General features: G+C 46.4%; 9 protein-coding genes across 17 annotated transcripts; 1 reads left to right on the forward strand and 8 right to left on the reverse strand.

Moving 5' to 3' along the window:
- Positions 1-24: 24 nt before the first annotated feature.
- Positions 25-2,871, reverse strand: pacc1 (proton activated chloride channel 1). 2 transcript variants are annotated; one of them, XM_088400612.1, is made up of 8 exons: positions 2,597-2,871; positions 2,088-2,190; positions 1,815-2,024; positions 1,598-1,752; positions 1,395-1,534; positions 1,189-1,330; positions 881-988; positions 25-682 (listed from the first exon to the last, which is right to left on the reverse strand). In XM_088400612.1, exons 1-8 carry the CDS (start codon positions 2,624-2,626, stop codon positions 521-523), a joined length of 1,050 nt encoding a protein of 349 aa, XP_088256738.1. In that variant the 5' UTR covers positions 2,627-2,871; the 3' UTR covers positions 25-520. The 2 variants fall into 2 exon arrangements, with proteins under 2 accessions (XP_088256738.1, XP_088256737.1); XM_088400611.1 differs by having other exon boundaries at positions 1,395-1,537; positions 2,597-2,870.
- Positions 2,872-3,353: 482 nt separating this feature from the next.
- On the reverse strand, positions 3,354-5,693 carry nusap1 (nucleolar and spindle associated protein 1). Of its 2 annotated transcripts, XM_088400530.1 has the most exons (10): positions 5,505-5,693; positions 5,344-5,406; positions 4,942-5,260; positions 4,766-4,864; positions 4,592-4,698; positions 4,348-4,505; positions 4,154-4,284; positions 3,974-4,084; positions 3,806-3,911; positions 3,354-3,662 (listed from the first exon to the last, which is right to left on the reverse strand). In XM_088400530.1, exons 1-10 carry the CDS (start codon positions 5,577-5,579, stop codon positions 3,575-3,577), a joined length of 1,257 nt encoding a protein of 418 aa, XP_088256656.1. In that variant the 5' UTR covers positions 5,580-5,693; the 3' UTR covers positions 3,354-3,574. The 2 variants fall into 2 exon arrangements, with proteins under 2 accessions (XP_088256656.1, XP_088256655.1); XM_088400529.1 differs by having other exon boundaries at positions 3,974-4,284.
- A 510-nt stretch (positions 5,694-6,203) lies between these two features.
- On the forward strand, positions 6,204-10,885 carry fbxo30a (F-box protein 30a). Its single transcript, XM_088400891.1, has 4 exons — positions 6,204-6,416; positions 7,138-7,540; positions 7,635-9,167; positions 9,260-10,885. Exons 2-4 carry the CDS (start codon positions 7,166-7,168, stop codon positions 9,461-9,463), a joined length of 2,112 nt encoding a protein of 703 aa, XP_088257017.1. The 5' UTR covers positions 6,204-6,416; positions 7,138-7,165; the 3' UTR covers positions 9,464-10,885.
- stx11a (syntaxin 11a) lies at positions 10,204-13,668 on the reverse strand. Of its 2 annotated transcripts, none has more exons than XM_088400895.1 (3): positions 13,577-13,668; positions 12,875-12,966; positions 10,204-11,914 (listed from the first exon to the last, which is right to left on the reverse strand). In XM_088400895.1, the coding sequence occupies exons 2-3, from the start codon at positions 12,884-12,886 to the stop codon at positions 11,024-11,026; spliced, it is 903 nt and encodes a 300-aa protein (XP_088257021.1). In that variant the 5' UTR covers positions 12,887-12,966; positions 13,577-13,668; the 3' UTR covers positions 10,204-11,023. The 2 variants fall into 2 exon arrangements, with proteins under 2 accessions (XP_088257021.1, XP_088257020.1); XM_088400894.1 differs by having other exon boundaries at positions 13,495-13,637.
- Positions 12,978-15,175, reverse strand: marc1 (mitochondrial amidoxime reducing component 1). Its single transcript, XM_088400893.1, has 7 exons — positions 14,866-15,175; positions 14,573-14,743; positions 14,345-14,507; positions 14,137-14,280; positions 13,948-14,009; positions 13,748-13,819; positions 12,978-13,670 (listed from the first exon to the last, which is right to left on the reverse strand). The coding sequence occupies exons 1-7, from the start codon at positions 15,114-15,116 to the stop codon at positions 13,544-13,546; spliced, it is 990 nt and encodes a 329-aa protein (XP_088257019.1). The 5' UTR covers positions 15,117-15,175; the 3' UTR covers positions 12,978-13,543.
- Positions 15,176-15,415: 240 nt separating this feature from the next.
- kcnk3b (potassium channel, subfamily K, member 3b) lies at positions 15,416-18,121 on the reverse strand. Of its 2 annotated transcripts, XM_088399705.1 has the most exons (3): positions 17,967-18,121; positions 17,401-17,854; positions 15,416-17,321 (listed from the first exon to the last, which is right to left on the reverse strand). In XM_088399705.1, the coding sequence occupies exons 2-3, from the start codon at positions 17,846-17,848 to the stop codon at positions 16,477-16,479; spliced, it is 1,293 nt and encodes a 430-aa protein (XP_088255831.1). In that variant the 5' UTR covers positions 17,849-17,854; positions 17,967-18,121; the 3' UTR covers positions 15,416-16,476. The 2 variants fall into 2 exon arrangements, with proteins under 2 accessions (XP_088255831.1, XP_088255832.1); XM_088399706.1 differs by lacking the exon at positions 17,967-18,121 and having other exon boundaries at positions 17,401-17,793.
- A 118-nt stretch (positions 18,122-18,239) lies between these two features.
- On the reverse strand, positions 18,240-22,401 carry ezra (ezrin a). The gene is made up of 12 exons (XM_088399703.1): positions 22,198-22,401; positions 21,179-21,262; positions 20,753-20,848; positions 20,404-20,678; positions 20,254-20,337; positions 20,018-20,164; positions 19,720-19,816; positions 19,356-19,650; positions 19,136-19,296; positions 18,972-19,064; positions 18,659-18,898; positions 18,240-18,599 (listed from the first exon to the last, which is right to left on the reverse strand). The coding sequence occupies exons 1-12, from the start codon at positions 22,207-22,209 to the stop codon at positions 18,435-18,437; spliced, it is 1,749 nt and encodes a 582-aa protein (XP_088255829.1). The 5' UTR covers positions 22,210-22,401; the 3' UTR covers positions 18,240-18,434.
- Positions 22,402-22,610: 209 nt separating this feature from the next.
- nenf (neudesin neurotrophic factor) lies at positions 22,611-23,786 on the reverse strand. The gene is made up of 4 exons (XM_088399713.1): positions 23,620-23,786; positions 23,489-23,549; positions 23,034-23,137; positions 22,611-22,858 (listed from the first exon to the last, which is right to left on the reverse strand). Exons 1-4 carry the CDS (start codon positions 23,761-23,763, stop codon positions 22,682-22,684), a joined length of 486 nt encoding a protein of 161 aa, XP_088255839.1. The 5' UTR covers positions 23,764-23,786; the 3' UTR covers positions 22,611-22,681.
- A 247-nt stretch (positions 23,787-24,033) lies between these two features.
- Positions 24,034-25,919, reverse strand: ndufaf1 (NADH:ubiquinone oxidoreductase complex assembly factor 1). 5 transcript variants are annotated; one of them, XM_088399712.1, is made up of 5 exons: positions 25,749-25,919; positions 24,841-25,359; positions 24,565-24,750; positions 24,414-24,488; positions 24,034-24,328 (listed from the first exon to the last, which is right to left on the reverse strand). In XM_088399712.1, exons 2-5 carry the CDS (start codon positions 25,330-25,332, stop codon positions 24,188-24,190), a joined length of 894 nt encoding a protein of 297 aa, XP_088255838.1. In that variant the 5' UTR covers positions 25,333-25,359; positions 25,749-25,919; the 3' UTR covers positions 24,034-24,187. The 5 variants fall into 5 exon arrangements, with proteins under 5 accessions (XP_088255838.1, XP_088255836.1, XP_088255837.1 ...); XM_088399710.1 differs by having other exon boundaries at positions 25,630-25,786; XM_088399711.1 differs by having other exon boundaries at positions 24,841-25,356; positions 25,630-25,757.
- Positions 25,920-25,935: the final 16 nt, after the last annotated feature.

Here is a 25,935-nt window from a genome sequence, read left to right on the forward strand (position 1 = left end):
ATAATACAAAATAACAGCAAAGTCTGAGGCTTAGGCATACAAAAATATTTTATCCACGCATAATTTTGAAAACATAAGCATTTCATAAAATCACAGACAATTCTATTCAAGTCATTGACACAATTAGACACAACAGCAGGACTACATAAGAATAAAAAAAATGATGTTAAAAATTCCCTGTTAGCCATTTAAAGATGATTGAGGATAAGCATACTTGGGACATAATATTTTCTTTAAATAAATCGGTATATCATCAGACCCACAACACGTTCAACAGGTTTGACATTGACATCAGCATTAAAAAATACATTAAATTGTTTTAAGTGTCATCTAAGTGTTCATTTATGTGCACGAGACGTATACGCAGGATTGTTTGTGTAGCACAGAGGTCAAATCTGAAATATTTGACTGAGAATAATGAAATTCATCGCTCTTGGAAATGTCCAACAGACCATTTGAGATATTTGCAGACTTGGCTTCACTTTTTGAAAAGGTTTTTTTTGATCATCATCCCCAGTGATCAGTTTATGATGCCTTGTTGGCGAGCTTTGTTCCTCAGGTGACGCTTGCGCATTCTGATGATCCACTGGACGGTCAGCTTGGCAAAGTTAGCTGCCTTGAAGAGAGCCATGAAGACGCCGCAAAGAATGGCCGCTGACGACCACGGGTTTGCTGTCACGATCTGTTTGAATTCCAAGAGAAGTGAGACAATTCGATTTGGCACAGTCACCGATTAATCAGAAAAAAAAATGAAAAAAGAAGCAATTTCAGAAGCTTCTCTCTTTCCATACAAAATATTGCTTTGGCGCCACCTGGAGGCAACTGTGCTGAATTGACAGGAGGTGTTAATTTAGTCAAATAGAAGCTTTGCTGAACGTACCAGTTGGATTTCTTGTATAAAGGGATCACGCCACTCAAAGACAGCGAAGAAAAGTTGGTTGCTCCTTTCCGTTTCTGGCCTCTTGTCATTGAATTTGACCACAGTGGACTGAAAGATAAATCAGTGATCATCAAAACCCCAAATTAGCCGATCATTCTTACCTCTTGGACCCACAGATATGGATTTTATTGAATTGAATTTATTCAGGGCGCCGTCTAGTGGACACAAGGCGCAAGGACATCTTTCCGTGACTTCAACAATGTATATCGGCGTTTAATTGGCTGAATAATCTGCTGGGCCCTACTTACCTCTTGGCGAAACTCCACCGACTGGTCACTTTTCCCTGATGTGGTCACCAAGGACATTTTGACCCACGTGCGGAAGCCCCCGGAGAAGGTCCATGTGGAGTAGTTCCTCTCACAGTCCCTCATGAATTCAGATTGATTTAAACTGTAGAGTCAGATTTAAAAGAGTCAATAACGAGGTAACGTCGCTCGGCAAAATGTGGCATTACCTGTCGTCCAAATCGCTAAACTTGGCAAATAGCATGTACGTGATTGCGCTGAAGTCCTCCTCCGTTTCGTTCTGACTGAACTGCATGAAGATCAACTCTCTGCTGTGGACATCCGATGGTCCTCGTACCACCACCGCTTTCTTCTGCGACACAGGCGCCAATAACGGTTAGCTTGTTTACGACAGAACGTATTTACCACGTACCTTTGTTTGGTTAGTGAAGAACCCGTTGTAGGTCACTTCCTTGATGACGCAGTCGCTATCTTGAGGCTTCCCGGGGTTCACCAAGGGCGGGATGTGGTCGTGGTAGTGGTGCCGGCAGCTCAGCAGACGGGCGTTGCCGGGATACAGAGCGATACCTATGATCACAATTTATCACAACAAATCCAAAACAGTGATATTCAAACTCAAAATCTCTAACCAGGCGGAGAGAACATGTCAACCTCCTTGTAGGTGACAGACATGACTGGATGGTTGAGCTTCTCCAGGAAGTCGGAGATGGTTTGGTAAGCCAGGAAGGCTGCCACTGTCGTCAGGAGCAGGTAGATGAAGATCAGCACCACCGTGAACACGTTCTTCAGGCACGCCTTGCTGACCCGCATGGACGGCGTGCTGCCTCGAGCGTCATCCTCTGAAATAGGAAAAAGGAAACACAATAATCCAGAGAAAAATAAAAGGAACAACCGGATTGTACCTGGCGAAGGGCGCTCATCACGCTCCTCGCCGTCGGCCACCACGACATCTCGGAAAAAATCCGGAGACTGCATTTCTTCGCTGTGGTCGTCGTCATCGTTGAACTGTGGCATCAAATACATTTATTGCATGACAATTACACAATATATATTTCAAATAATAATAGAGTAAGATTATCTTGAGTTCCATAGACTGTTTATAAAATTGTAAGAAAATTTGCATAATAATTTGGAATTTGTCTGTGTCTTTATATGGATAAATAAATTATGTATACAACAATTGAATAAATAAAGACTTTGAGACAGTTTTTAAAGTCCAGTCAGCTCGTTTAGTCAGGAAGCTTCTTTTCCTGCACTGTGCATGCGGATCACATGACGTCAGGGTGCAGGACAGACACACACGGTAAATAACTAAAAGTTGTAAGACGCGTAAGAAAACTTATAATTAAGCATCTTGTAAGCATTTATTTTGACTTTGTTGACAAAAAGAGTCATAAATAAAGCAACCTACCTCTCGATAAGTACTGTCCTTTCCGAGCATTTCGTAAACTATCCTCCTCTTCCCAAACAGCAGTTCTGCCGAACGTCCCTTCCCGCCACCTTCAACTTTTAGTCAACATTTTAAAGCAGTACTCGTTGGACGCAAACAAGATAAAGTTTTCAGCTGACAATAAAGGATCATCTCACCACACCGAGACGCAAACCGATCATTTAAAAAAAGCAATCGTCTGGAGTTTCCGTCATTCCTCGTACCACCTCGCTGCCTGACGTTGTGTTCGGGTACCCTTGGGAAAAATATTCTAAACTACTTTTGTCTACGAAAATGAAGTCATGGCGGGGCGAGGCTGTTAGATTTTGGTTCTAATATATGAAATTGTGGCAACAATATATTACTTTGTAGACACAACATTCTAATTTGTGATTTTAATATCCTCCAGATGAAAACCTGGAGGTCTAGGTTTACAAATGGAGCGCCTCTTTGCTAGACAACGCAACGGTGATATCCTTTCTCAGGACGCTTCGAGAGAAGGTGCGCTCGATTTGCTTGCCAACTTGCTATTATATCTAATTTGTGGCCACCAACTATTTTATAAACGTGTAATCACAATTTAATTGATATAATTGCTCAGTTATGATTTAACATTATAATAGTGTTCTAATATTAATATTGGTGCCAATTGTTTCAAATCATTAAAGGAGATTTTATGGGTCAATGAAGGTCAACTCATGGGAATGAAAACTCCACGAAACAAAAATGATCAGATAAATTATTTTAGAGAAGGTAATTCTCTTCTGCCTTTTTATTTTAGAAACAACAATAAAAGAAACAAATATGGAAGTTGATACTGCGCGCTTAGAATAAAAACTAAAACTGATTGACAAAGCTGCAAACTAAAATGCTAACAAATGCCAACCAGGAGAAGCTAAAATACGATAGCGACAGTTCATATATTTACAAGAAGAAAATAAAAAAAAGCAGTCCAGCAGGCTAATCCATCACCAGGCCTCGTCGTGCACACAGCAAGTTTGACTTCTTTGCTTTGCGATCTTCAACTTGTTTGGCTTGCCTCTCCTCCCTGGAAACACCATAAAACATAATTGGCACATTAGAGTATTCAATTCGCTTTTATTCTAGAAACTTGCAAAGACCTTGTGTGGAGAACCACGAGTAATATAAAATACAATAACATATTTGGAACTGAAAAGAACAATAACACACCTGGTCTGCACTCTGTGCTGTTTGTAGTTTTTTATCCGAGAATCAGCAACCAAAGACTTGTCGGCGACTTTGTTTTCTTTGCAGTCGCCCAATGGCTTCAGCTTGCCTACGAGGGGAAACGGACATGTGGTTAATGTCATGGCGACAACAAGGCAGCCATTTTGTTACCTGTGTGAGGCTTGTAAGTGAGCGGGCGGGACAGGCTGGCCTTCAGGTCAAAAACGGGCTTCTTCTGCGTTCCCGGGGTGACGTTCGTGTTGCCGGTGAACACAAATGATGCTTTTGTGGGTGGGGACAAAAAGTTATTTATGTTCCAATTCAAGGACATAATACAGTTGGACCACCAACCTGCAGTGGAGGTTTTCCTTCCTCCGGGCGTCTGCTTGCTGGGTGTGCTAGTGGCCAAGGCGAGCGACTTGCGTGCTGGCGTCTTCACCAGGGACCGCTTGTACTCGTTATCCGGCATGAACTCGGAAAACCTGCGGAGAACATAAATGATATAAGCGCAAGAAAGACATGGCAAGCGCTAAGCCTGGACTCACCTGACGTTGATCCTTCTTGTGGAAAGCACAGAGGGCTTGAAGACCGCATTATTTTTTTCGGCCACCTTGATTTGAGGATTTGGTTTGTTCGAAGTCAGCGGATTCTTGTTCCTGTAGGGCGCGGGGCTGAACAAGGACACGCGAGAAGGCTTCGCCACCTGTGTCACGCCACAACACGGGATGTCACGTTGGCCTCACTTGGTCGACATATTTTCAGTTTGCTTCAAATGAGACGCGTGTTTACCTTAGGCTCTTGGATAGGCTCCATCTTGTTGTTGTTGTTCCGTCTTTGCATATAGGCGTCGATGGATTCCATCTTGTTGAATTGGGCCTCGTGCAGTTTTTGGAAGTCTGCACGAGAAAAGGATGATGTTGGGAATGTTCGCTTATGATCCTTAAGTGGAAAAGAAACACTTACTGGGCGTGACTGGTTTCAGGGCTGCCCTGTTCACCTGCCGCCGCCCTTTGTAGCGAGGGATCTTACCGGCTTTGATTACATTGGGAACATTATCAATACCTGGAAAAAAAAAACATTATGCAGATTTTTTTTTTAATTCTATCATGATGTTACTGATGAATTTTTGCATCACTGACCTTCTTCATCCTTGGCATCACTCTGCACTTGACTACTCGTGTCTGAAGACTCGACCACAGGTTTATTTGCTTCCTTCTCAGTCTTGGATAGAGTGGACAATCGACGTCTCTTGTTTTCAGGGTGGACTTGTGGATCCAGTTCACTTGGAGGGACGTTCACGGACGTGTCTTCGGGGCATGACGTGAATACCTCATCCCCCAACCTTTTCATCTGCGCTTTTCCTCGACGTGTGTTGACAAACACTGAGGAACTCCAGACCGCATCCGTGGATTCGTCTGTCTTCACCTCAGCAGTGACATTGGCCACCGTAGCTTCTATCTGATTAACATGGATGCGTATATAGTTAATAAAAGCCCCGAACTCTTTTTTTTTTTTTTTTAATTGCTAGGGCAAAAGCTCACCTTGTTTTCTGTGTCCTTTTCTCGCTCATAATGCTTCTTAATGGCTTTTAACAACTTGTCCGCCTATTTACACAAGGATATAATAGTTAGGCGGTAACTTCTGAACAAAAAGATGGAGTTCGTCATCGTTTGGCTAAATGTTAGCGTACGAGAAATCTTACCTTCATATTGGCCTTGAGACCTAGCTGCTTCGCTAGGTCGCGTAGCTCAGCATATTTCATTGACTCCAAATCCATAGTTTAGGATGTTAATGATGAATGGATGTTGTAAAGTCGTGAAAACGAGAGGAACAGCAGAAACTCTGAACGTTCTCTAAGCAGGGTGAAACGTGTTTGATTCAAACAGGGGACACATAGCTTATAATTGGCTGTTGATGCGAGAGGACAAACTCTCGCCCAATAGCAAACGCGGACATTCGGAATCTCTCAGCCAATCACAGAGTACATTTTTATGCGCGCGCGCACGCACACTGATGGAGTTTATTTTTGTATTTATTTTTTAAATTTAATTTTTTTTATTATTATTGAAGTTCACTATTGTTTTTATATTAATGCAGTACATATTTTAAATGGTCATCTCAAAGTTAGTACGCCACTTTACCCCATCAGGACCAGAAACTTCAGATTTGTTTTCTGTGCTCACTGCTCGACGACCTGACAGAAAGACAGAAAATACAAAAACATTCTTTAAAACGAGTTTTAAAGATTAACAGAGGGGATTGCCCTAAAACATTAAATACATAAAATATGTTTGAAGATAACTGCTGATAACGTATAAAAACTGAGACCGACGTGTAGGTATCTAAGCAATATGATTGGTGGAAAACACCTACACGTAATAGGCGTGGTGACGTCATAGCGCAGCGCCCCAAAGAAGTCGTGCAGTTCCATCCCGGCGAAGAAGAACAGACTGTGCGGCTACATTTAGCGCACTCACTCGGTAGTTACAGGGGGGCTTTAAATACACCCCCAGATATGTCCGCCTAGCTGTCGGCACCGTATTATATGCACACGAGGCTGACATATATCCACTAAAAACTTGTTACGATCCCAGACGACGCGTCGAAATTCCGGGTAAGCTGTTTGAACGGCTAACCTCGGGGGGCTAACAGCTAGCCGTGTTGTTGTTCTTTTGTCCGGCAAACTCTACGAACTTGTCTTTTTATAGCCTCCTATTTTGTCGTAACATTGGAATGCTAATTAGCATAGTAAAACCTCTAAGTGTTGTCACGCTTTATTTTGTTAATTAAGTGAATTTATTGTTTTACTTGGTATGACTGGCTCGTTTTTAGCTGCCTTTTGCTACACAAATATGATCAGCAGCTCTCATGTGATGGATTATGGAAATAATCTTGAGCCGTTCATCCATCTAAAGCTGATGTTTTTTTCCCCTGATAAATAAATACATAAAAAAAATTGCCTCAACAGGTGGAGGAGGGTCAGTTTGGAAGAACCGGCGAGTTTCCATGTAACCAAATAGCGTCGTTGCGACACATAACACGGTTGCTTTAGTAAACACTCGCAGGCACTCTGTTTATGGAACACACGTGTACGTATGTGCAATATGTTGTTATTGAAATCACATGAGCAGAAGTATTGAGTAAGGATCAGCAGCCAGAAGAAATCCCACCAAATTTTAAAAACGTAAACTTTACATAACTAATTGTCTGATTTATAATTCATTATACCTTCTAAAAATCCTCCTTTATTTGATTAAACGACATTATTATTGTCCTTTTTTTAAATACACATTTTTCTAAAAACGGTCAAATGTGAGGTTATTTGTGCATTCCAGGGTTGTTCCCCATCTCCTTTCAGAGAAGATGGAAGGTCTCCACCCGCACTGCCTTAAATGCATCAACCGGAGGTGCATGGTGCGGCCGGAGGCGGGCCTGTCTTGTGACCTCATCGGCTGCCCGCTGGTGTGCGGCGCCGTCTTCCACGCGTGCAAGCTGTCCGAGCACCGTCTGCTGTGTCCGTACGAGCGCCTGCCGTGCCTCAACAGCGGTTTCGGTTGCCCCTTCGCCGTGGCCCGGGCCAAGATGGCTCAGCACTTGGAGACCTGCCCTGCTAGCATCGTGTGCTGCACCATGGAGTGGAACCGCTGGCCCGTCAGCTACGCAGACCGCAAGTCCTACGAGAACTTGAGCCGGGACTTTGATGAGGTGGAACAGCTGGACATGGCACTAGCCCTTCAGGTACGGTTGTAAAGTTCAATTGACTGGAAATTTAGCAGAAACCTTCAGGGAGTTTGCCGAAAAATTTTCCACACCTTCCCAACTGTACCTGCAGGACCAGCGCATGCTCCTGGAGTCCCTCAAGGTCACAACCACTGTGTCCAAGGACGGTAAGGGGGACAACGACAAGATGGCCACGCCTCCCTGCGGCGAGGCTACCAATGGGGCGGTGGAGATGGAGGAAGAGCCGTACAGCGACTTGTACCGAGCTTCGGTGGAGACCAGCCGGAGCTTGGCGGCCGCCTTGGATATCCTCACGCACTCCAAGGGCGTCGTCGGTCTGAACGGGGAAAACGGCGCCGCGGGGAAGAACGTGGACATGCGCGAGAGCGACTCGGACTCTGAGTGCGAGCTGGGGGCGGTGGGCGGCGCCGTTGAGAACAACGGTGCTATCGCTTGGCCGGAGGAGGACGAGGATTTCGTGGAGTTGTTCTTCGAGGACAAGGAGGATGCCATCGAAGACCCGGCCGAGGAGGAGGCGCTGGAGCCTGTATGGCCTGAGGCGCCAAGGGACTATGTGCCCGCCGTCTTGCCGCACCCCCAGGCGGAACCGCTGGCCGCGCCTATCCCCTTCCTCCTCTCAGACCAGGTGAGGAACAACTTTTTGCACCAGCTACCCACCGAGCTCAGGTATCGGTGCCTGGAGCGCAAACTCCACAACGTGGAGGTTCTGCGTGGCATCAGCATGTTTACTTTCAACGGCCGCCGCGCGCTGTTCTCGGACCCTTACCTCTTCCGCGCCAAGATGGAAGACAAGGCGGTGGACACGTCGGACCTGGAGGTGGCCGACGACCCCATGGGTCTGCACGGGATCGACCTGATCACAGCCGCCTTGCTCTTCTGCCTGGGCGACTCGCCAGGCGGGCGTGGTATCTCCGACAGCCGCTTCGTGGACGGCTACCACATCGACTTCGGCACGCAGACCTTCTCCTTCCCCTCCGCCATCCTGGCCACCAACACCATGGTGGGCGACATCGCGTCGGCGTCTGCGTGTGACCACGCCAATCCGCAGCTGTCCAACCCCAGCCCCTTCCACACGCTGCGCCTGGACCTGGTGCTGGAATGCGTGGCACGCTACCAAACGAAGCAGCGCTCCATGTTCACCTTTGTGTGCGGTCAGCTGTTCCGCCGCGACGAGTTCTCCTCGCACTTCAAGAACGTCCACGGCGACATCCACGCCGGGCTCAACGGCTGGATGGAGCAACGCTGCCCCCTAGCATACTACGGCTGCACCTACTCGCAGAGACGCTTCTGCCCGTCGGTGCAGGGTTTCCGCATCATCCACGACCGCCACCTGGGCTCCTTCGGCGTGCAGCCGGGCCTCCCCGCCAAAAACTCGGACAAGCCGCCGAGAGGCCTCCGCCCGCGCTTGAGCTCCAAATGCGACCAGCTCAGCGGTCTGCCCTTCGAGGTGCTGCAGCACATGGCCAGCTTCCTGGACAGCTTCAGCCTGTGTCAGCTGTCCAGGACGTCACGCACCATGAGGGACGTGTGCGCCAGCCTCCTCCAGATGCGTGGCATGGTCGTCCTGCTGTGGAAGAGGAAGCGGAAGGAGGACGGCTCGTTCTCGTGGCAGATCACAGACAAGGTTGGCATTTCTTGTCAAGTGTTCAAATCTGAAGTTTCCATTCCAGTTCAAGAAGTTCTCCATCATCCCTCCCGTGTTTTTTTTCTTCACAGGTGTGGCGCTTCAGCACCGCCTTCGGCACGGTGAACGAGTGGAAGTTCGCCAACATCAGCAGCATGGCGGACCACCTGAAGAAGTGCAAGTTCAACACGGTGGCGCGGCGCGAGGAAGCCATCCCGCTGCCCTGCATGTGTTTCACCCGCGAGCTCACCAAGGAGGGCCGCTGTTTACGCTCCGTGCTCAAGCCCGTGGCCTAAACTCCTCCTCGTTAAGCTCGTTTGGAAAGCCCTTTGACAATTGATTCCATGTTCTCGAGATCCCAACGTGAGGTTCGATTTGATTCTCAGACCATCCGGATTCGAACCGGAAAATGGAATCGAGGCTCAAACGGCTTCCCACACTCAAGTGTTTACAGAAAAACATCCTGAACCACTCCCCGAAATATGAGCACATCCACGTTACACTGTTGTGTAAATAATCTCACGCTCCGACGTTTATTTTTATAGCAAACCGAAGTCAGTACTGTGCGGAGGACGTAACCGTCGCGGCTTTATTTCTACACGGCAACACCGACCAAATATCTGCAAAATATTTGACGGCCATCACACTTCGGCGATGTTACCTCGAAGCTAATCGCGCTGGCACGCTAAACCGAAGGCGAGGAGCGGTCACCGTCGGTCGTCTTCAATCTGATAATGTAGCAGGGATTTAAAAAAAATAAACAAGCGTGAATGTAAAGCGTCAGAGTGTTTGCAAACGGTAAGCGTCGGAAGTAAACAAAAGCACCCGCTGGCACGGGGACTTGAATAATAGGTGAGAGAGCGACGTTTCACACGTGGAAGGAGAACGAAGGGTAAAGTGAGATTGAGATTATGATAAGAAATGAAAATCTGAATTACAAATTAGGACGTGTGTTAACATTTTGGTAGCCAAAAGAATGTATGATGAGACAGGGTCAAAAGAAATAGCCTATGTTTGATTTTTTTTTTTAATTACATACTTTTTGGAATTTCGGCCCCTTTCGGAAAATAATTGCTAAAGTTAAAAAACAATGCTAATCTCACTTTACGTCTTACGAACGTCTAACGAAAGAATAGGTAAGGCCATTTTGCTTTTAACTACGAGTGTTAAAATAGCGTAGCGGTGTGTTGCAGTGTTGACATGAGCAGATTTACTGTATGATTTTAATATCGACTTGGTTCTCGTTTTTGGAGTGAGAAATGTTTTTAAATGTCACTTTCATATGTCACTGAAAGAGTGTGTTTGTTTTTTAACTTTTCTTGGTACTCTGAAAGCTGCCTCTGTAACATCCAGATGAATATTTTTATTTTTGTGAATTTTGAATTTGCACTTCAAGCATGTACTGTAAAATGTTTTGTTATTATTATGCATGTGGGTTTCTGACTTTTTTTTTTTTGTAGACCGTCAAGTGGAAGCCGCACATTTCTAAAACAACATTTCAGGAAATTGTGGCTTTCTGTCCGACGGTGACAAATCCATTAATAGTCTTCAGTTCTCAGGCACAGCCATTTTGTTTTTAAGTGTGAAGCTACATTTTGTTTGTATTTGTACTTGTTCTCACAAGCCTTTTTGTTTTCACTCCAGCTGTGAAGTGTGCGTTCACCACAGGTTGCCAGCTTTTCAAGCGTTTTAATAACAATAAAGAAGCTTCACGATGCGGCTTTGACTCGGCAGTGCTCTGGTTTAATGGCTTGAAACTATTATTTAAAATCCGACCATTAATTTAAAATCTAAACTGCAAAACTAGATTTGATCCCAATTTCTTTTGCGATTTGTGTCTGAGATTATAGTTCACCTTAATGGCAGCAGGGGAAACAACAGCAGAAGATCTTCTTGCAAGGGTTCGCCTTCTTGTATTTGACCGCCTGCCGGATGTGGTTACCGGCGGCAACCACGTAGTCCTGTGCGTCGTTCACGTGCGCTTCGATTTGGTCCGCCTTGCATCCCTGCTCCTCGATCAGCAGCGCCACCTGGAAGAAAAGGTCTCGCACGTCTCGTATGCGGCCCTCCAGTTCCATCAGCTGCTGCCGGCGGGTCTCGATTTCGCTCAGCGCCGAACGGGCGCCGCGCACGTCCGACGTCAGCAGGCCGTCCCCCACAAACATGTCCCACTTGCCCGTCTCCATCATCTCCTCGATCTGACCCCGGGTCACCTCCTTCCCCACGATGGCCGCCTGCCGCTGGATGCGCGCCGTGCAGTTCTCCCGCTGCTCCATCTCGGCGCGGTTGTACTCCGTCATGGCCTGGTGGAAGTTCCCAGTCAGCGCTGCGTGCTGGCATCGGGCCACACGGGCCACAACCGAGGAGTCGCCGTGCACCCGGGCCAGTTCCTCACTCAGCCCTCCCAGCGCCTCCAACCGGGCCATGAGCGCCTCCCCGCGGGTTTTGATGGCACGCCCCATAGCGTTGGCATCTCGCTTGATGCTGCTAAAGCGCCGCACCGAGGTGAGGAACCGACTGCTCTCCTTGCCCAGACGCTTGACATCCATGTTGAGGAGCAGGATCTCCTTCCTGATGGCCTGAACCTCCTTGTGGATGCCCTCCATAGCTTCCTGCCCGCTGAAAATCGGCACAGTACATTCATTCTGCTCCGGGTCGCCCTCGTTGACCATCAGGTTGTACTCCACCACCTCCGGAGGCTTGGCTGCAACGGCGCGGAGCTTGCTCAGTCTGTCGATCATCTTGTCCTGAGTGATAATTCAGGAAAGATGTATCAAGAAATGCATGCTCAATCGGGTTAAGGTCAGGTGATTGACCTGGCTAAAGCATAACTTATCTAGCTTAATGTTAAGATGCTAGAGTTGATAACAGACCAAAATGAAACTTTAAGTAAACGGCAACACATTGACTGACATTGTGTGGCTCTTGTTCATGTCAACATTTCTATATATGAATTGTTTCCGGTGACCAATGCTGAGTAATAGTGAGCATTAGCTGAAAAGGAAACTGACGTGTTCCTTGATGACTTGATTACTGCACTGAACTTCCTCAATTTTTCTCATACAGACACTTCACAAGGACATCAAACATGAATTATCTATCTATCTATCTATCTATCTATCTATCTATCTATCTATCTATCTATCTATCTATCTATCTATCTATCTATCTATCTATCTATCTATCTATCTATCTATCTATCCATCCATCCATCCATCCATCCATCCATCCGTCCGTCCGTCCGTCCGTCCGTCCGTCCGTCCGTCCGTCCGTCCGTCCGTCCGTCCGTCCGTCCGTCTGTCTGTCTATCTATCTAGCCATCTATCTATCTGTCTGTCTGTCTGTCTGTCTGTCTATCTATCTAGCCATCTATCTATCTGTGTCTGTCTGTCTGTCTGTCTATCTATCTATCTATCTATCTAGCCATCTATCTATCTGTGTCTGTCTATGTCTGTCTATCTATCTGTCTATTTGTCTATCTGTCTGTCTATCTATCTATCTATCTGTCTGTCTGTCTGTCTGTCTATCTGCCTGTCTGTCTGTCTGTCTGTCTGTCTATCTATCTATCTATCTCAACCATCTCTATCCTATCTGTCCATCCATCCAGTCAGAGTCACGTGTAGTCACATTTCAGAAGAGTTTCTTTTTAGCGGACAATAGAATACAATGGCTAATGATAATAAAAATGAATTCGATTGTTCTCTTACCTTGCTTCTCATCGGCCGCAGCAAGTCACTCGTTGTTGGTTTCCTCTTTTTGTCGATTCCGTTACACGCGAGCGCGTTTCAACATGCGCGCACTCAACAAGGATGCGGAAGAAAAAAACTGTTTTATTTTTAGATTCTATTTCATATACAGCATACGCGACAACAGCTACTGGTGACGTCATCGTCGAATTGAATCAATATTTTCTTAATAAAATAAAGTAAAAATAAAGTAGTTGTCAAAAAAAGTTGAACGTTTCGTTTAACGGCCAGCAGGGGGAGACAAATCCTGCGATATTCATAGTCAATGGACGATAGAACCATTACCGAGTTACACTACTGAGTTTTTTTTTTTTTTTTTACACCAGCCACCCCCCCAAAATTTATTTGTAATGAATCCAGTTTTCCTGAATTTATTTGTGGATTCTTAGGAAAATTTCCTGTTTACACCGTTTGCAAATACCTCGCAGCGTTTAAGATAAAGTGGGACCAAACAAACAAATTTCAAGCAGTTCCTTTTTTTTGCGGCGCAATGTGAAAAAAGTGTTTATTTTACTCTGTATTAACTATACAGTATATTACATTGAGGTTATGAGCGACATATTTTCTAAAGTGGACTCTACCTTTTTAAAAAGTACTGAGTGTCATTGGATTGTTGATGGCTCCTCTTTTTCACCGACTGATTTTGTAGACAAGATCGCCCACCTGGATCACGCCCGTCTTCTCCACGCTAAGCAGCTGTCCAAACAGCGGCGCCGACTTGTAGATGTGCTTCTCGTCGGGTTTGCACAGGCGGTAGCTGAGCAGCCACCAGACAACCATGGTCCAAAAAACACACACACAAAATGTATCTACGAACGACAAGAGTTTCTTTACCTCTTCAGCGTTTCAAGAGGCTCCTTTCTGTTGATGATTCCAGTTTCGGGGTCCACTGTTGTGAAAATGCACCTGGAAAAAAAAAATTAATCATTTTTGCAAGTGAGTCACATTTGAACAAATAGTGGTGCAACACATGTAGACAGGCAGAATGGAATCAAATAAACATGAAACTTGAAAGCAAAAAAAATAATAATTACCTCCCGCATGACATCACCCGCCGCAGACGAACGCTACCAATCTGGATCTCTTCCCATGAATCCTGCACATGCACACCCACACACGGAAAAAAAACATTTTGCCAGTTGAGTCGTGAGTAAAATTAGTTCTCCGCCTCCATAGCACATGATGACTTTTCCTGTTTGGGCACAGAAACAGGTTTGTCGTACTTCGGCGAACGCCTCGCAGTCGCCGATGACGATGTTGGGCCGGAAGCGCTCCACCGTCAGATCCTTGTTCAGCTTCCCGCTCAGGTGCTTGACGGACGCTTCGGAGAGGAGCATAACCGGGGCGCAATCGGGGTAGGCTACCTCCTGGAACATAAAAAAGAAGAAAAATTTAAAGGCTCTAAATTGTCTCTGATGGTTATCAACTGACCTCATGTGGAGAGAAGAGCGATTCTGCATCCACAGACCTCCTGGCCCTCATGTGGGCTTCAAAATGCACCAGGTGGAAGGTCTTTTCCGACTTCAGATAGCGGACCAACCAACGGGACGCTTCGTCCCCGCAGTCCCGCCCCTGAATGTCAGCACCAAACACTCTGACGTCACAAAAATCGGCGTTGAGTCATCAACGTAGCGACGATGCTATTCAAATATTTAGCACCTGCAGTCCATGACGGAGTTATCGGGCTGCTTGATGGGGAAACGCAGCTCAACCATCTCAGGCCCGTTCAGGACCACGTCACCTCCCTCGCATGTTAAAGAGACCAGAACCAGACGAGGTTCCTGGCGGCCCGTCACCATGTGGCCGTCCTCCGTCACTACCATCCAGTGGCTGCAGGAAAAAAGTTTTTTTAGGAGTAAATTAAGAATTTAAAGATTTATAAATAGATAAATGTATTTTTTTTTTGGGTGGTTTTCCATTCGGCCAGACTCTGGAGGGTGACACCCACTTACCGATCCTGCATCTGCCCGCACTTGAGGCCTATGTTGAGGCACTCGGCGAGAGGAACCGACGCCGCTTTGCCGGACTTGAGCGGGTGGACAAGGAGCTGCGACACGACGCCCACGCGCACACGCGTCACCGGCCTCCGCAGGTATTTATATGCGACACCTAAAGCCACTAACACCGCGGCGGCTGCACCACCCACCAGCAGCGTGGATTTATTGTTGCACAAAAAAACTTTCACGGACGCCGTCGGCTCCATTTTGGAAGTTCGCTCGGACTTTGGACTTCCGCGGCGGACCTAAATGTGTAACGTTCAAGGACAGTCGGTTTTATCACTGTTCCTTGAGAAACTTTTGTTCGACTCAAAACACTCTCTTATATCATAGGAGGATTTATTAATCAAAATAAAATAATAATCATATATATAGCTCTAAAAAATATAAGCATTATTAAAATAACAGTCGGTTTTATCATTGTTCCTTGATAAAGTTTTGTGCTACTCAAAACTCTCTTATATCATAGGAGCATTTATTAATCAAAATAATAATCATATATATGTAACTCTAAAAAATATAAGCATTTATTAAAATAACATTTTAGGGTCCAACTGAATATTTGCAATATTGTCATCAATAACACGCCCAAAATGATGAGACATTGGCTGTGGAAGAAAAAAAATGTCACGTGGAAGCTTCCCAAGAAGGTGTGCTGGTTCAGCAAAGTGTTGCCAGGTACATTTAAAATAGCTCCACTGTTTTTGGGGACCCGATGGTGCATTCAACGAGGAGGCTGACCTTCTCAGGGGGACTATTTTTGGGCTCTGACATCGAAAAGTGACATCGGCTGCCAAAGCACAAACAGCAGATGCTCGGCCGGCGGGGGTTCAATACAGGGATTTGTCCAACGGATGCTCCTTCTGTCGATGGTTTAATGGCCGAAGGCGGCCTTCGCGGGCAGCCTGCCAGGCCTCGCCAGCCTCGGAGAGTTGTCGTATGAGTCCGATGAGTTCTTAAGGGTTTGTGTTGCTTCTGCCATCGCCCGGAACTGGACCTGGGTCAGAATTCCAAATGGATCATACAGCAGGTTCTATACATTGCGTCGATTACAAAACAAACTGACAACGGGACTCTTTGTCAATATTAATATTTTTTAGTAATAAACAATTATGTCAAGTGTCCCTATGCTTAAAGTGGACTTTTCTAATTATGGTCTATTGGCGGCAGTGATTGACAGCTTGCTAATTATCCTTTGTGCGAACATGGCAAAGCCCCTCCCCATCTGCCAATGCAGCCGCCGCTAAAGATAGTCGCTAAAAATAGTGCCCTTAGCATCTACTACTTCCCCCCCGCTATTTTTCTTTTCGGGAATGATGATTACTTTGTGATTTAACTTCAGCGCAACTATGTGGCTCATTTTAAGTTGTTTTTTTGTTGAGCAACCATTGCGATGATTGAAAATGTTACTTTATAGCACAAAAGTCCATCTTGGATGTTTATTTTGAGTCCTTTTGTTTATCGTTTCGGGGCACACGATTCTCTGCTTGCTTCAAGTTGGTTGTCCAGATGTTAAGTTCACTGCTAGTTTGCTTAGCACCACAAGTTGAAGTTTACTTTTGTCCACTACACGGAGCTGCGCCGAATAAATAATCGTAATGGCGAGAGAATGTCCAGGCGCTTCTTGGAGCGCCGGCGCGGCGTACACACGCAACCCGTGGTCGCCGTCTTGACGTAACGTGTCCTGTCCCGCGGCGGGTAAGCGTTAGAAAAGCCCAGTTCCTGGGGGACGGCGTGGGAGCGTCCTAATGGCTTGTCCTCGCTGCGGTACCACAGGCATGAGCAGATGGTCTGGAAGTGCAGCACCTCCCTGTAGACTTCTTTAGCTTTAGGCGTGGATGGCGCGGAGGCGGCGGGCGGCACCAGGCAGGCCATCTCCGAAGCGGACTTGGCGGCGTTCCTCGGGGCCCCTTGCCTCAAAGCGTCCCTTCGCTCATCTTCAGCGTTCATAGTGAGGAACCGCAGCACCACCAAGTTGAGGAAAGCCCCGATGACCGTCAGGCCCGTCAAGATGTAAACGAAGCAGAAGGCCACGTAGCGAGGCTCCTTCTGCAGCGCGTCGTCCCGCTGCAGCGCCACGTAGTCGCCGAAACCGATGGTGGTGAGCGTGATGAAGCAGTAGTAGAAAGCGTGCAGGAAGCTCCAGCCCTCGCTACGAGAAAAGGCGGCTGCCCCCATGCACAGGGTGCCCACGCAGGAGAGGAAGCCCACCGCCACCATGTTGGCCATGGAGACCTCGGTGTGGCGTAGAGCCAGGCACTTCTTGATTCGGTGGAGAAGGTGGCGGACCAACGTGTTGATACGCTCGCCCAGACTCTGGAACATGACGAGGGTGAGCGGGATGCCCAGAAGGGCGTAGAACATGCAGAAGACTTTTCCCGAGTCCGTACTCGGGGCTGCATGGCCGTAGCCTGCGGGAGATCCACACATAGCTCGACTTAAAACCCGACCATGATATTCCAAACTTGGTTCCGCCCCCTCCTCACTTACCTATGGTGGTAATCACAGTGATGGCGAAGTAGAAGGAGCCAGCGAAGCGCCACTGCACGCCCGCTTTGTGCGCGCGCAGCTGGGCGACAACCTGCTCCAGCTCGTCGAAGTTGGCCCGGCTCAGGTTGAATTTACGCATCATATCTTGGCGCCGTACTTCCAGCCGACGCTTGTGGCCGCGCTCCTCACGGGACTCCAGTGTCTCGAACACGGCGGCGCCCACCACCAGGTAGGTGAGGATGCTGACGATGAGCGCCAAGGTGCGGGCGTTCTGCCGCTTCATGGTTGAGGAGGGGGGGACCGAGGGAAGGGGGCGAGGGGAGGGCGAAGAGCCCGCAAAAGGGCTCTGCAATTCGGGGTGAGCGTCCGGGCAGCACCGCCGCCGCGCCACCGGAGCTCTCCTTCTTCTCCTTCTCCCTCCGATACGCGTCACCGGACTGTTTGTCATCAGCGTCTATTTTTGTGGATGACACGTCGAGTGGGCAACCCCACACGAGGAAGACGAAGAGGAGGAGGAGAGCAAATATTGACGCCGCAGGTTGTCTGGCAAGTTGCGCGCTACTTACCGAATAGTCAAAGTCAATATTGAAGGACGCTCCCGTTTCATTTTCACAACAGTTTCTAATTTTTTTTTCTTGACTTCCAATCTTCTTAGTGATTCAATTTGAGTAGCCTGGTTGGGGAAGCCATCCACCGAATTTACTTGCTGTGACGTAACCTTCGTGCGCAACGTTCCGCTTCGTGCGCAACGTCCACTTTCACAATATTCAAAACAGCGCGCGCGCAAAAAAAATCTGAATTAAACAATTTAAATAATTAGTTATAAAAAGCCCAGCAGCAGGGATGAGTCAGGGTGTTTTTATTCCAGTAACAAAAGCAAAGACAAATAAAAGAAGCTGGAACAAGTTTAATTTGAATATGAGGAGATTCAAAAATTAAGCTGTTAATAAAAATAAAATAAGGATTTTAATCTTTTAGACACGCATGCACGCTCACAAGTGTGCCGTTTGAGTGCTTGGTTGGGTTTTTCGGCGTTACAAGGCCTCAAATTCGTCGATCCTCTGCTTGGTGTTGCCCATGCGGATCTGCCTGAGCGTCTTGTACTTGTCTCGGCCGGCGCGCATGTTCTCAGCATGCAGAAGGTCGCTGGCCGTCTTCTTGTTGTGGTCGCGAGACTCCTCCAGCTCGGAGCTCAGCGCCTGAAAGAGCGTCAGGAGGTCAGAGGATGTAAGCGAGGAACCTGTGAAGTCCGACTCACCCTGAGCTTAGCCTGCAGGCGTTCGTTCTTCTCGGCCTCGGTGAGCCTGTCCTCCTCACGGCGGTGGTCGTTGATGCCCTGCGAGTGCAGCTCGGCGCTGTAGCTGCTGTTCTCCTCGCTGTGCTCGTGGTCGCTCTCGCTGTCCGAGGAGGACGAGGGGGCGGGGGCGGCCATGGGAGCGGTCATCACGCTACGCAGCTCCTCTTGCGTCTTCATCAGGTTCTCCTCCACCTCTTTAGCCTGTGGACAGGAAACTTGCACTTGAGGTATTGCAATGAAGTCTTCATCCTTCCCACCATTGTTGGTGTCTCACCTTGCAGTGCCACGTGTCTGCTTCCTCCTCCTTCATCCTCTTGGCCTCCTCCAGCAGCAGAATCTTGGCGCTGTACTCAGCCAGCTCAGTGGCCTTGAGAAAGAGACACGGGAAGGTTTGAAACTGCTGACTGAAGGCAACCTAAGGAGCTAGCAGGAGCTCACCAGTTGCTCCTGGCTCTTCATCTGGTCCTCAGCCTGCCTGGCCAGCTCCTCCTTGGCGATGATGGCTTCCATCCTCTCGGCTTCCAGCCGGGCCGCCTCCTGTTCCACTTTCCTCCGTTCCTCCTCCAGCCGAACGGCTCGGTCAAGCTGCTCCTGGAGCTCTGCGAGGCGGAATTATCTTTGACACGAGGAACTTTTTCCCAAATGGGAACGCACAAACCTCTCTCGGCTCTCTTGGTGGTCTCCTCGTACTGGTGGAGCTTGGTCATGAGGTCGCACTTCTCCCGTTCCATCTGCTCCTTTTCGACCTCGATGGCTTCTCTTCGCTTCTTCTCGCTCTCCAGCTGGTCGCGCTCCATCTTCCTCTGGAGCCGCTCCTCCTTGGCTTGGGCCTTCATCTGCTGCACCTCGATGGTGTCCGTCTTGCGGCGGCGCATGTACAGTTCGTGGTTGCCCATGCAAAGCTGCAGGATGCGCTTGTTGACGCGCAGGCGAGGCGCGTAGAAGATGAAGTCCTTCACGGGAAGGCGACATTTAAGTCAGGTGATCACGTTGCGATGCTTCTGCTACCGTCAAGTACTTACAGGAGCTTTCTTGTCGATGGGCTTGATGCTGAACTTTTTATCGTTAAAGGAAATGTTCCTGATTTCACTCCAGGGAAATCCGATCTTAGGAGTCATTCTGAAATGAAAAAAAAAAAATCTATAAAACTGGTCAGGCCATCATAAGGTTGCACGTTGGGGTGTAGAGTCACAACTAAGAGTTCAACGACCTCGCCAAACGAACGGAGTCGACAAGAGGAGGTCGATAACCGTCTGTTCGACGACGGCGTGTATGTGTGTCAGCACGACAATTTGTCAACACACACATAAAGGAACCCACTTGTCGTCCTTCTCGTAGATGTTCAGCCCCAGGGCGTCCACGCCCAACCACAAGTCGGTGCCTTTCTTGTTCTTGATCTCAAAGTAGTTAACGCCGTACATCTCCAGGTCCTGAGAAATCTTCAGGTACTCGATAATGGCCTCGTCCCTGCAGCGGGATGTGAAAATATGAGGGACATGCATGATGTGATATCAAAAAAATGCAGAGGAGCATTGCGGATCTTGGAGTTGACCTACTTGAGCATGCATCCGTGCTCCTCGTGCCAGACCTGGATCTTCCCCTCCCATTGCTCCTTGGACAAGCTGTGCTGCTCCAGGATTCTGAGGAAGTTAACGGGTTAGGATTTGGTACGCTCATGTTCTTCAAGCGTCCCCGCATTCCCTAACCTGCGCGACAAGAGACGCTCCGAGGACATGTAGCCGGTGCGGTGCACCGACTTCTTGTACTCGCCGAATTTGGCCTGGACGGCGTAGGAGGCCAGGAGGACGGCCGACTCGGCCGGGCAGTAGACGTCGTCGTTGAGGATGTCCTCCTTCACCTGGAGGTAGAAGAGCCGGCGCGTCACGTCCTGGATCAGCTCCTCCGTCACGTCCTCCGGATAGTACTTGGCACGCAGTTTGAACTGCAGCGGGGTCTCCTTGCGTACATCTTGGGACATCACCTGAGGATGGACACATGATTACACGGTGAAAATCTTCACATGTTTGATTTGGCAAAAAAATAAACAAAAAGAACCTTCTTGTCGATGTTGAGCCAGGTGAAGAAACCTTTTCCATCGACAAACTGAAGCCCAAAGTACCAAATCTCACGCAGTCCAATTGTCCTGGCCACCTAAAAAAATATATATAAAAAATTTGTTAATATTAGTGTCCCCTCAGCAGTTATAAAAAAAACAAAAAAAAAGAAACAAATCATATCGGAGTCCATGTAATTTTTTTTTTCTTTACAATACTACTACTACTACTACTACTACTACTACTACTACTACTAGTACTACTACTACTACTACTACTAATAATAATAATAATAATGATAATAATTAATATTAAATTAATTAATTAATAATTCATTAATTTTTCTGGATATATATATATATATATATATATATATATATATATATATATATATATATATGTATTTTTTTTACTGGAGATCTCCAACCTGGTCAAAGAGCTGCTTCCCAGTAGTATTGCGGTGGAAGGAAAACTCCAGCTCAGCATCCATGGTGGTGACGCGAACGTTGACCTGCAGAGGAAAGGTCATTCGGTCATGTGACACAGTGACACTCTTTGCCAATCCTCTTTTCATACGCGCCTCCTGATGTCAATATTCAAACCGGGCGCCTTCCTCAAATGCCAAAACACACATAAGTCATTGACCTCAACTTTGAAATATTGATTATTCGGAAAGATAATCAAGAAAAACGGTGTGAATATTCCTCGGAAGTTGATTGCTCATATGCCATAATTTCTCGTTATCTCATTAGACTTTGGACTGCGGTCACCGGTCGAAAATAGCGTAGCGGTCGCTAACAACAACCCGCCGCCATTTGTGTTAGCCTCTTTTTCCTTTCTCTTCTCCTTTTTGCTCGTGTCACAAAGTAAGGAATTTAAAAACCCTTATAAATGACAAATAATGAAGATAAGAAAGATCATGTGATTAACCCCGCCTCGGTTTCGCTTACACAATGATTTTATGAACTTGCGCTAACGCACGCCCCAGGCAGGCTGTCATAAAGATAAACCCGATGGAAGTTGGGCAACAAAAAGTGGAACTCTTCCCATCTTCACCTCAGCTCTGCATATATACCTTTAGATTCCTTCGAGTTAATCATTCCAAACGGCGAGACAAAAAAAAAAAATCCATCTTTAAGCGACATTTTATCCAAGGTGAGTAATACCTGCAAGGTGACTCATAACTTGACATCAACGTGACCTCTCGGGCAAGACGTTCTCCGAGGAGCGTCACAATGAATAAATATCTCTTATGGTCAACTTATTTTATTGAAGGTGACAAATGAGTGACAAGACGATTCACAAATTGTATACAGACTGGAAAGTGTGTGGCAAGCGGTCAAGTCCTACTTGAGGTTAATAAGTAAAAACCCAAGAAGGCGAAAAAAAAATATGCTTGAGCTTGATCACTGAGCAAACTTTTTGTTGAATTCTAAAAGTTCTTACCGTTTTGGGCATCTTGGCGGTGGTGATGGTCGTCCGGGAGTAGAAGAAGGAAGTAGGGTGTTTCCCAGGAGGACTGAGGAAGCAGCGGAGCGTCCACCTGCTAAAGAAGACGGCTGGGTTGTGGCTAGCTGGCTCGCCCCCAATGTAGGAGGGTTAAGGGCGTGTAGCCTTTGAACCGCGGGGCCTCTGACGTAGCGCTTTTGACTTAGTTACTATCGCGCAAACAAGTAGGAGACGTCCGCCCAAAACGTAGCCCGGACGGTGACCTTCGATCAGAGCCGCGGTACGTAAACCTGACGAGCTGATTATATGTGCTGAAGCTTCACAATGACACGCTTATCGAGAGATCACGACAATTGTCTCTTGTCAGTAAATCTGCTGAGTATGGGAAATGGAAATTACTAGGAAAAAAATGACAATTTAAAGACTTGTTTATTCAATCATAAGAGCATCAATAATGCCAAAGTCAAGTAGAAAGATGAGGTCAAAATTCATCTTTGATGTGAAAGTGCGGCTGGTCCTCGGGCTTGAAGTTCTCGTTGGGACTCCCGTCTTGGTTGAGGATCCGTGCGGCGGTGTAGCCCACGATGGGGTACTTGGCTTTATACGTGGCCTCGAAGATGTTCTCCAAGGATTGAAGCTGCTCTGGCGTCAGGTCCGACTGATGGAGAAAAAGATGTTTAGTCCAAATTAGTCCAAGGGTGGGGTGCAAACCGAGTCTCGCTCCTAAGTGGTTGTCTGAGTCATTCAGTGCTAACAAATATTGAATAAAGCCTCCTTGGCAGAGGTGAGGAAACTGGACAATAGGCAACAATGGGTGAAGTTGTGCAACTCACAATATCCGATGTCAGGTCTTGTGCCTGGAGTGACATTTTGGCTACGGCTCGAGTGGAGTCCTTACCCACCAGAGCATTGTATGGAGCATTTTTGCCGTAAAACTCTGAAACAAGAGAAAATTCAACTTGAATGCATGTTTCTGCCTTTTCTTATTCTAATAAATAACACAATATCAATAACTAAACCTAAAATTGAAAAAAATATTTATGCTTTGCAGATTTTCCAGCTTCCAAAGTAGTATCAGTAGTAAAATATTTCAATTTTTTGGAACATACCATTTAAAAAAATATACAGAAAAAGAGACAAAAACTAATAGTACTTAGTATATATAATATCGTTTTTCTTTTTGCAAACTAACCTTTTAAAAACAACGGAAAATATGACAAAATGTGTGTTTTATTGGACTGTGACGTGATATAAAACCTGAGTACGCCCAGTGTAGACTTTTCCGCACCTTTTCCTTTAGTGACATCGAACACCACCCCTTTTATCGCCATGTAGATGGGCTCGCCCTCCTGTGACAGTGACATACATTTGAATGGCTGTAGATTTTCTTATTCCTTTGGTCAATTAAGTTGTACGTACGCGGTTGCCATCGTACCGCCGAAGCTCCTCCTCGGTGAATAACCTGACGGGTTTGGTAGAGCCCTTATACTTTAACTTGTCTGCTAATGACAAATGTAATAGCGCCACAAGCAGCACAAAAGTGGAGTTTGTTGCTGTTGCCATGGCTATTGTTTGTTTGTTTTCTTTGGCCGGATCCGGAAATACTTTACTTCCTGATTGCTTCTATATATGGTCAATGGCGCGTTTATGGTTCATAAAAATGTAGGAAATGTGAGTGCTTCTTTACGAAGTGGTTAATATTGTAATCCTATTTTACTTTCTTAGCTTTATAAATATAAATATAATTATTGTAAATAGGCGTATGAACATGATAGACATTAACAATACTATTTTATAATAGTATTCAATCAATTTTCAAAAGTATTCAACACATAGGGTAATAAGAAATTCTTTTATTACTGTTGAAAGATCAAATGGACAAATACAATCCATGAGATCTGGATTTCAGTTGAAAACAATTAATATATTAAAGCATTTTCACAGTTGCATGTCTCTAGTGCCGAACACAGGAAATCGACACGTGGTGTCAAACGTTCGGATTCCTTTTATACATCTCATAGGCAAATTCCTCCGTGTGCGCATAGTCTTTGCTGACGCCAATGTAGTCGATCTCCAGCTGGAAGGGACCGTCCGCTTTGTCTCCCAGGGTAAATCCAATAGTGTTAATCTGTACAACAGGAGAAATGTTTTTACTCCATTGTATGCTCATATTGGTAATAATTGTGATCTATTATGATGGACTTAAACAATACCTTGTCCAGCCAGAGAGGATGCTGATCATCCTGAATTCTTCCACGATGTGTGAGGAAAAACTTGGAAAAGGGAATCTGCGAAGAAAGATCAATTTTTTGAATACTATTAATAACATCTGAGCTATTGCTTATATTTCCAGCCATCACCTACTTTAACTTCCTGCCAGTAGGGGCCTCCTCGGGTGTACAGGAAGTAGTTATAAATGTCGTCTTTCTGGTGAGAGAAGTAGGTCTCCGTGGCGATGTTGATCATCCAAGGCCGGCCGTCGCCGCGCACACGCAGATGCAGAGTGTTGAAGCTACTCCAGTCGTGATGCTTTTTTCGGTCAAATGCCGCCTTAGGGGAGGTTGGAGATGTAAGTTCAGAATACTACTAATAATGACACTTTCTAGTTTTGCACAAAGTAGGAAAAACAAAGGTGCTAACCAGTGGCTGCTTGGAGCGCATACTGCAGTAGCCGCTGTAGCGCGTCTCTCCGTCCCTAGGGGGCGTCGATCTCAGCGTCCCATAGAGAAAACAAGTGGTATTGTTGCTCCCAAGCTTCAAGTAGACCTCACTGTGGCCTCCTATCTCACGATCCGAAGACACCGTCCACTGTTTCAGACTCTCAGGCCCCCGGAACTCCCAAACTACCCGGTTCTGCTCCAGCATGTGTTCCAAAATGGGCTTCCCCTCGGGGCCAACAAAGCGTTCAAAGAATTCCCTTTTCAGCAGCGTCAAGTGCTTGCGGATGCCGTCCAAGCCTTTTGAGAAGCTGAAGTTGATCTTCTGCCATGGAGGCTTGTTGTCTCTGGGCTTGCCAGGCCGTCTGTACTCGCCCTGGGTTACACTTCGGCTGAGCACGGGACAGAAAAGGTACTGATGGTGCTGAAGGGATCTCAGGAGCCTCATCGAAGGAGGTCCAAGGATGATTGACATTGTGTTAGCGATGTGGACAGTTCACTGCTGGGAAGAGAAACAAATAAGTTGAGGATGCAATAGCATACTTATATGTACATAGCATGGAAATATTTTCTAAAGTTTGTCAAATGTAAAATTGTGCACTGAAAAATGAACAAATTGATCCAATAAAAATTCCGTCATATATAAACATAACGACTATCGATTTGACATTATATTGCACTGACCATTCTGAAGCTTGTATAACACAGGATTACGCACGTCAGGTTGTCTTTTGATTATTTTAAATCCTTTTTGTACATCCATGAGCCATACCTCAGATTATGTAAATACCGGAGAATTTCAAATTAATAAATAAAGCTTGTGAAATTCAAAGGGGACGATGAAGGGGTCCGGTGACTTCGATAGAATGACAACTTGTGTGCACCACCTACTTGTGTCCGGAAGGATGCATTCATTACAGGCAAGAGTTCCAGGGTTAATGTATATGGTTTATTCAGGACATAAATTCATCAAATTAACGACCTAATACACTTTCAAAAATTATAGTTATTTTTCTTATGTTGGGGTGCATCGATAAATACTTATGTGGATGACATACAAGGGGGAAAGATTTGCGTC

This window comes from Syngnathus floridae, chromosome 16, assembly GCF_059516105.1.
Source record: "Syngnathus floridae isolate MCC-2025c chromosome 16, RoL_Sflo_1.0, whole genome shotgun sequence".
Classification (NCBI taxonomy): Eukaryota; Metazoa; Chordata; class Actinopteri; order Syngnathiformes; family Syngnathidae; genus Syngnathus; species Syngnathus floridae.

What these genes read in the sequence shown, in the direction of transcription:
- pacc1 (XM_088400611.1), bottom strand. Translation starts at nt 2,626, where the DNA reads ATGCTCGGAAAGGACAGTACTTATCGAGAG. An exon ending in TGATGAGCGCCCTTCGCCAG is followed by an intron (nt 2,025 to 2,087) that starts GTACAATCCGGT and finishes TTCCTATTTCAG; the next exon opens with AGGATGACGCTCGAGGCAGC. An exon ending in TGACATGTTCTCTCCGCCTG is followed by an intron (nt 1,753 to 1,814) that starts GTTAGAGATTTT and finishes TTGTGATCATAG; the next exon opens with GTATCGCTCTGTATCCCGGC.
- nusap1 (XM_088400529.1), bottom strand. Translation starts at nt 5,579, where the DNA reads ATGGATTTGGAGTCAATGAAATATGCTGAGCTACGCGACCTAGCGAAG. An exon ending in TGATGCCAAGGATGAAGAAG is followed by an intron (nt 4,865 to 4,941) that starts GTCAGTGATGCA and finishes TTTTTTTTCCAG; the next exon opens with GTATTGATAATGTTCCCAAT. An exon ending in AGCCTATCCAAGAGCCTAAG is followed by an intron (nt 4,506 to 4,591) that starts GTAAACACGCGT and finishes GGCGTGACACAG; the next exon opens with GTGGCGAAGCCTTCTCGCGT.
- fbxo30a (XM_088400891.1), top strand. Translation starts at nt 7,166, where the DNA reads ATGGAAGGTCTCCACCCGCACTGCCTTAAATGCATCAACCGGAGGTGC. An exon ending in ACATGGCACTAGCCCTTCAG is followed by an intron (nt 7,541 to 7,634) that starts GTACGGTTGTAA and finishes CTGTACCTGCAG; the next exon opens with GACCAGCGCATGCTCCTGGA. An exon ending in CGTGGCAGATCACAGACAAG is followed by an intron (nt 9,168 to 9,259) that starts GTTGGCATTTCT and finishes TTTTCTTCACAG; the next exon opens with GTGTGGCGCTTCAGCACCGC.
- marc1 (XM_088400893.1), bottom strand. Translation starts at nt 15,116, where the DNA reads ATGGAGCCGACGGCGTCCGTGAAAGTTTTTTTGTGCAACAATAAATCC. An exon ending in CGGGTGATGTCATGCGGGAG is followed by an intron (nt 13,820 to 13,947) that starts GTAATTATTATT and finishes TTTTTTTTCCAG; the next exon opens with GTGCATTTTCACAACAGTGG. An exon ending in CCTCTTGAAACGCTGAAGAG is followed by an intron (nt 13,671 to 13,747) that starts GTAAAGAAACTC and finishes GTGGCTGCTCAG; the next exon opens with CTACCGCCTGTGCAAACCCG.
- kcnk3b (XM_088399705.1), bottom strand. Translation starts at nt 17,848, where the DNA reads ATGACAAACAGTCCGGTGACGCGTATCGGAGGGAGAAGGAGAAGAAGG. An exon ending in CACTGTGATTACCACCATAG is followed by an intron (nt 17,322 to 17,400) that starts GTAAGTGAGGAG and finishes GATCTCCCGCAG; the next exon opens with GCTACGGCCATGCAGCCCCG.
- ezra (XM_088399703.1), bottom strand. An exon ending in GAGCACGGATGCATGCTCAA is followed by an intron (nt 20,165 to 20,253) that starts GTAGGTCAACTC and finishes ATCCCGCTGCAG; the next exon opens with GGACGAGGCCATTATCGAGT. An exon ending in TGAAGAGCCAGGAGCAACTG is followed by an intron (nt 19,065 to 19,135) that starts GTGAGCTCCTGC and finishes CTCTTTCTCAAG; the next exon opens with GCCACTGAGCTGGCTGAGTA.
- nenf (XM_088399713.1), bottom strand. Translation starts at nt 23,763, where the DNA reads ATGGCAACAGCAACAAACTCCACTTTTGTGCTGCTTGTGGCGCTATTA. An exon ending in GGCGGTACGATGGCAACCGC is followed by an intron (nt 23,550 to 23,619) that starts GTACGTACAACT and finishes TCACTGTCACAG; the next exon opens with GAGGGCGAGCCCATCTACAT. An exon ending in AAGACCTGACATCGGATATT is followed by an intron (nt 22,859 to 23,033) that starts GTGAGTTGCACA and finishes TTTCTCCATCAG; the next exon opens with TCGGACCTGACGCCAGAGCA.
- ndufaf1 (XM_088399712.1), bottom strand. Translation starts at nt 25,332, where the DNA reads ATGTCAATCATCCTTGGACCTCCTTCGATGAGGCTCCTGAGATCCCTT. An exon ending in TGCGCTCCAAGCAGCCACTG is followed by an intron (nt 24,751 to 24,840) that starts GTTAGCACCTTT and finishes ACCTCCCCTAAG; the next exon opens with GCGGCATTTGACCGAAAAAA. An exon ending in ATCCTCTCTGGCTGGACAAG is followed by an intron (nt 24,329 to 24,413) that starts GTATTGTTTAAG and finishes CCTGTTGTACAG; the next exon opens with ATTAACACTATTGGATTTAC.